The sequence below is a fragment of the Sardina pilchardus genome, chromosome 16 (assembly GCF_963854185.1).
Source record: "Sardina pilchardus chromosome 16, fSarPil1.1, whole genome shotgun sequence".
NCBI classification, from domain to species: Eukaryota; Metazoa; Chordata; class Actinopteri; order Clupeiformes; family Clupeidae; genus Sardina; species Sardina pilchardus.
The window spans coordinates 24,976,346-24,983,295 of NC_085009.1; the positions used below are offsets into that span (position 1 = coordinate 24,976,346).

Below are 6,950 nucleotides of genomic sequence, written 5' to 3' on the forward strand. Positions count from 1 at the left end.
CCGCAGGACAAGAAGAAGGTGGCGTGCCGCCATGATTGGCATCAGACTGGCGCACAGGTGGTGGTGACCATCTACGCCAAGAGCTCCAACCCCCAGCATTCCTACGTGGAGGCCAACGGCACCGTGGTGAGTGGCTGCTGCACCAGGCAGGAAGTGACACACAGCTAGACAGGAAATGACCTTTGACCCCTACACCTGTGTCTGTGTGCTGCTTTTAGTCTCAGACAGTCTTCACACTGTGACGTCAGCACTATCAGCTGAGAGGGTTTACTCTTTCACAGGTCAAGGAAAAGTCTGCTGAATTATGTATCTGAACTTCCAATTTTAGATATTCTAAGTTCAGTTGTTTAATTAAATGATGAGTAAATGTGTTACTTAATTACACATAGCGCTTAACTGATATTTTATCAGTTTTATTGTAACAAGCATTCCCTTTCTCGTAAATTCTCAATGTAGTAGGTACCCATTTCATGCTACAGTAAGGGGTCACCCAGTTTGAAAAGGATCATGTTTCTTCCTGGACAACGTTATATAAGACGCTGTCACTTTAAATGTGTTCCAGCTATAGAGGAAAAGTTCTGGATGACGCCACAATACTGTTCTAATCAGCTGTTACAATAAGCTATCCTCCTCATTACCAGTCAGGGTGGCATCCAAACAAGCTAGCAGCTGAAAGGAGCTGTGCTGTGTTGTTTAAGGCAACACAGCTTCCTTCAATGTGGCGTTGTCTTCTACTCTCTATTCATATCTCATGCTGTGAATGGCAAACACACCCAGCTAAAAAGCAGCAGACTATTGTGAGGAGTGATGACTGTATCTAAACACACTGACATGTGTCTAATGTGTGATTGGTAATGGTGGCTTAAGGGGATGAAATGGGGCAATCGGGCTTGTCCAACGTGACTCTACACGATAGTGCTGAGTCATGTTTTCATTATTCTACTAGATAACATGCTGTCTGATGTCCTAACTGATCTTTAGTGTGCCAAAGTGTACATTTTATTTCTTGTCGATAACATCAGAAAACTAGAAGGAATATGAAATATCTTTCCAAGTGAATGTATTAGTCCACTAAGACATACATTGTTTAGTATTCCTATAATTGCCTACATTATAAGACTAAAAAATCAAGTCAAATTATGTAATGCATAGAAACCTACAATAGCTCATAACAGTAGATTGTACAGAGCTCCTTACTGATGTGAATCTCAATGTCAACAGTACATTTGCTGTGGGTTTTGCTGTGTGAATGCAGAGCTGTCATAAAGATGTGGATGATGCCAACAACGCCCTCTAGCTGTTAATATATGTATTACCTTGTCTTCAGTACTCTTCTCTCAGGCCCATTTCATTATCCCACTGTTGCTAATGGGGTCTGAAATCTTTACCGAAAGACTTAGATGAGAGTAAATACAGACATATTTACTGTGTGTGTGTTTGTGTGTGTGTGTGTGTGTGTGTGTGTGTGTGTGTGTGTGTGTGTGTGTGTGTGTGTGTGTGTGTGTGTGTGTGTGTGTGAGTGAGTGTGTGTGAGAGATAGAGATAGAGAGAGAGATAGAGAGAGAGATAGACAGAGAATAGAAGGGATAGAAGGATGAGAGGAGGCAGAGCACCTGAAAGGATGTTGACTCTCTTCTAAACATGTGATTTTAGATCTTCGTTGTCAACAGGAATGATGAACTGTAATATCACTTACATTTGCATCACACTTTAAAGTGTCCACATTTTATTCTCATTTCTCCCCCTTCCTACCTCACTCTCTCTGTCTCTCCCCTCTCTATCTGTCCTTCTTCCTCTCTCTTTATCTCTCCCTCTCTTTCCCTCCATACCTCTCTCTCTCCATCTATCTTGACTGTTTATCATCCATTCTCTTCCCCAGCTGACTTGTCACATCCAGTTTGAGAACGATAAGCTTTTCCACAAGGACTTCCACCTTTGGGGGGTGAGTTATCTGTCTCTCTCTTCTTCCTCTTAGCACCCCATCCATCCATCCCTCCCTCCTGCGTCCCGTCGCCTCTTATTCTTCCGTTTTATATTCATCCCCTCGTTTCGCCGGCTCATGAAATTTTATTTATTGCACGCGTCAACTTCTCGCCGCACTTCCTCTCCAATGGCGCCGCGCACGTGGGCCCATATAATAATGAATCATTTCGGTAAATAAGATTCAGCCCCGTTTTACATCATTCAATTTTCCTGGGGAAATGTAGCGGGATGGCAATGGCCATTTTCCCCCGCCGCGGCCATGAATCATTCAGTGCGATGCATGATGTGCGTGTGGGGAAAACCCGCATAATAAATATGGCAAATAAAAAGGACATTACTCTACCGGCAGCATGCCATTAAAGCGCGCGGAAGGAGCTTGCGGACATGCACTTACCTGCCCCAGGTGGTTTGGGGCGGGTGGAGGTGAAGACTGTTCCCTCACCTGTTAAAGAGATGGGACTGAGATCAGCTGATCAGATGCCCTACAGGACCTCAGTAGACATCCCTCTGATCATGCTATTCATTAATTAATTCATTACCTCACCTACTATCTCTCATTGAGTTGAGTGATGTCAGACGTGTAGAGTAGACTGTAGGGATTTGGATATAGATGATCGTTCTCTCTCATCAAGATTAAAAGCAGAAACCTGTACAAGTTATGTGGGTAGGCCTACATGAATTACCAAAGAGAGGCTTGATGTAACTCTACTGTACATGGTCGTCTGAATATGCTCCCTCTTGATCTGTCTAGTTATCTAAGCTGTCTATGTCTATCTTTCTGTCTGCCTGACAGTATATGTACAATATGTATCTATCTATAATCTACCAATTAATCTATCTGTGTAACTATATATCTATTTATGTGCCCATCCTTCTGTCTATATTTTTGTCTCTAACTATATGTACTGTATGTCTGTGTATCTATTTCTCAGTCTGTATGCCTCCCTGTCAGTTTTTTCAGTATATGATCTGTCTACTGTATCTATCTATCTACCCAATCTATCTATCTATCTCTATTCCCCCATCCATCTATCTTTCTTTCTATCTATCTATCTGTCATGGTAATCTCCCTCTCTCTCTCTCTGTCATGGTAATCTCTCTCTCTCTCTCTCTCTCTCTCTCCGGTGCCCAGGTGGTGGATGTGGGCAACAGTGGGGTCAGCATGCTGCCCTCTAAGGTGGAGGTGACGCTGCGTAAGGCCAACGGCGTGTCCTGGGGGAAGCTGGAGGACCCCAACTTCAAGCCGGAGCCCGAGATGGTGGACGCGAGCGCGGACACGGAGGCGGAGCCGACGCGGCCCGACTGGGACATCGACGACGACGACATCAGCGAGTCGGACTGGGACGATTCGGAAGAGGAGGAAGAGATGAGGAGGATGCAGAAGGAGATGGAGGATGGTCCGCCGGAGTTGGAGGAGCTCAAAGACACGCCAAAGCTGAAGAAGTAAACAAACAAACACAAACAAAAACAAAAACACCAATCCTGAACCTCGTAACGCTTAGCAAGTGTGTGTGCTCCATTTTAACTCAATGTTTTATTAAAAAATGTCAAACACAAATCTGTGACAGGGTTTGATCTGAGAGAATGACGCTGAGAATAATTATTGTGTGCTTGCTTGTCGAGAAATTTCCATCGGGACATACTTTCGACTGTAAAATAAAAAAAGGAAAATATAGGATTTACTAAGGATTTATTCTTTTTTTGTGTGCATTTTTTGTGGACCTTCAAGGAGAAAGAGATTGGGGGGCTTACTTGGCCCCCCTAAGAATCCCAACTCCCACACAGGGGGTTATATGTTTTTTCACGTGGTCCAACTTCACAACAGGGTTGCCACACAACAAAAAGGACACATCATTTAACATGACCAATATGCTAGCCACAGACAACACTAGTTAATATCCTAAGGTGAGATTTGAACCTTTGAGACTATACCAAGTCCCATCCTATGGTTGGGTTTGAACCTTGCACCTTTGACACACCTAACATCTGAACATACCTGTACTTACCCACTGGACCACCTACTGGATGGTGATCATAAAGGCATGAAGTATATTTGGTGCAAGCTTCCCATAAGGATATTAATAAAAGAAGTAGTAGAACTTTAACCTAGCCTACCTCATGGTATGTTTAGTTTCCCTTCTACTTCATGATGATACTGTATACATTATATTGCCTTACAAAATACACCAATCACCAACTTGTTCAATCTTGAGGTAAGATATGAACCATCAACCCCCTCATTGCCAACCCTGCACCTTTCCACTCACCCACCAAGATTGGCTCTCATTGTGTGTGTGTTCACTAATTCGGTTAAATTGGGTTAAATGCAGAGAGACGAATTTCCCTCACGGGATCAAAAAAGTTGCATCTGAACTCTTCATATTCTATTCTATTCTATTCTAATTAATGGCTGTACTCTTTGTCACAACAAATGAGTCGTGGAAACATGTCGACTATGTAGCCTGTGTGTGTGTGTGTGTGTGTGTGTGTGTGTGTGTGTGTGTGTGTGTGTGTGTGTGGAAGCTCAACAGTGGAGAAAAGATCGATCTGCTGACATTTCAACACCATTTGAGGAAATGGGCTGTTTTTTGGTGTTTGGAATAAATAAGCGAAACAGACACAGGAGTCAAACAGCAAAGGTTACATTTTAATTTTTCCCTTCAAGTTGAACAACAACAATCCTGGAGTATAGGTGTCGGTGAAGGAGCCTGTGGCTCGGCGGTGTGGAGTGAGGAGGTTGGACTACACAGATGCAATATCAGTCAACTGCTTAGATAATACTTGAAAAGATGTAAAACATGAACAGTCAGTAATATTGCATTGAGAGAGTGGGGGTGAACAGGTTTTACTCCAGAAGAGAATCCCTTTCATCGTGGTTCTATACAAACACTAAAATACCCCAAACTGAAGCCAACAAAGGGTGTAGTTTGAGTCCGTGTAGAGATGGATATCAGAGACCTGACATTGGTCACACAAACCTCAAAATGAGCTGGGGAGATACTCGGAGACACTCGAAGATACTTGGAGATACTCTGAGATACTCGGAAATGCGGTTAAGTTAACTTTGAGTAAACTGGATTCCTCCTAATGAAAATCCTCTGGCGTCATGCCCTTAGCAAAACAAAAAAACAAAACATAGGGCTCCTCTGTTAGATTTACGACTTAAGGGCCTTCACACCAGGAACGATAACCATAAAGATAACTGCAACTATAAAGATATGAGTTTACACACTGACCAACGATAAGGAAAGTTGAATCGCTCTGAAAGTCATCTCCGACAATATCATTCTTGATGTTGTTACTGTTACAGGATGTTGTCAGTCATGTTAACTAGACTGACTTTTTTTTTGCTGTTATAGTTATTGATCATGGAGTAATGGCCCTTTACTCAGAGTTAACTTACCCAGTAACACCCACCCATCCACACACACACACACTCTCTCTCTCTTAGTTACTGTGGACAACAAAACATCTATGAAATGCACCCCAAAATAGATTGATTTCTGTCCTCTGAATAGACAGAAAAAAACATTCTGACTCATCTTAAAAGCAAACACAAGGGGTCTGTTAAAACAAAACATACTGTACCTGTTCATACCCTTTTTGTTAAGTGGGATACAATGGAATATATCATTTACCCATGTCATTTCAGACCTGGACACAAACGCCAAGCTTTAGCAATAAATAGCTGTTGCTGGAGAACACAAATGTAAACTTGACAAGAAATTACAAAAAGGTATAGAAATGACCAGTTTTTCTGAATGTTTACACCAGTGGCTAACGTGTTTTAAAGCATGAACCTTTTCCTAGTAGTCATATTGTCACACACAGTAGCATTCTCTATGAGCAAACAATCAGTCTGATTGGTTTTATTTCATTGTGGGAGATTAAGTTAGTTCTATAATGTGACTGACTACATCCTCAATAACTGTATGCAATTTTATCAACTTGACCTCACACATTGTAGTATCATCTAACATTTGATCTGTAAAAAAATGACTAACTTCTGCATGATATGTCCTTGTGGAGTGATATTACTTTTTTTTAAACTTTATTTATTTATTTTTTTTGCAGTAGAGTTTAGCCCTTGAATTTCAGATGCAAATGCCTATGATCTTGTTAGATATTATATTGTATATATAAATATATATATATACACACACACAGATGTCATATCTATATCTCATCAGTAACAGTGTGGAAATAAGAGAACCCAAAACGAATGTGTTTGCACGATTCACTTCTGATATTCGTGGTTGCGTGCGGTCAACTTCCATTACGGAAGACCCATATGGGAATATAGGACTTCCATTATGGGAGACCCATGTAGGAATATAAGACTTCCATAGCAGGAGACCCATATGGGAATATGGGACACTGACAGAAATATAGGTTTCCGATGAGCAGGTTGTATCATGAAGTGGAGGAAGTCGCAACTTGCATAATCTAACTTAGTCCCCAGAAATCAACCATACTGGCCACACCAGCAACACCACCACGGATAGTGGTAGGCCACTCTGGTTCAGACATAGCCTAGAGTCAAGTCTTGGTTACAGCTGATCAAGTGGTAGCTGCCATGTTGTTTAAGTCTACCACGTTACCCTAGCCCGCCCCCCCCCCCCCCGGCCCAGCAACCCCAACGTCCACCCGTATAATCTAAGACACAAAGGAAGTGACCGTTAAGTTTAGTTCTGTACTTACACCAATGAGGATAGATAGCACATACATCATCTGGTAACATCTTCAAGATCATAATTTTTGACACAAACGAGTGAAACACACACATGAAGCTTCCAGCGGAGAGAGCGGCCAGCCACAGAGAAAGTCTTTCTTCCACACAGCAGTAAACAACCCCCACCCCCCCCCCACTCCCATCGAGGAACGCCTCTCAACTTTGGCTCGTGCCCATCCAAACATCCGACCACTTTCTGCAGCACACAGCCAGTCAGAAAACATTCCGCTAACGT

At 42.4% G+C, this 6,950-nt stretch overlaps 1 protein-coding gene across 1 annotated transcript in view; it reads left to right on the forward strand.

The window, feature by feature from the left end:
• zgc:92429 (uncharacterized protein LOC445063 homolog) overlaps positions 1-3,541 on the forward strand; it is a 19,637-nt gene extending 16,096 nt beyond the window's left edge. Inside the window, exons 9-11 of the mRNA XM_062515690.1 lie at positions 7-126; positions 1,880-1,942; positions 3,116-3,541. Of these exons, the coding sequence (XP_062371674.1) occupies positions 7-126; positions 1,880-1,942; positions 3,116-3,430 (498 nt within the window). The 3' untranslated portion in view covers positions 3,431-3,541. The remainder of the gene's footprint in view (positions 1-6; positions 127-1,879; positions 1,943-3,115) is intronic.
• The last annotated feature ends 3,409 nt before the right edge of the window (positions 3,542-6,950 follow it).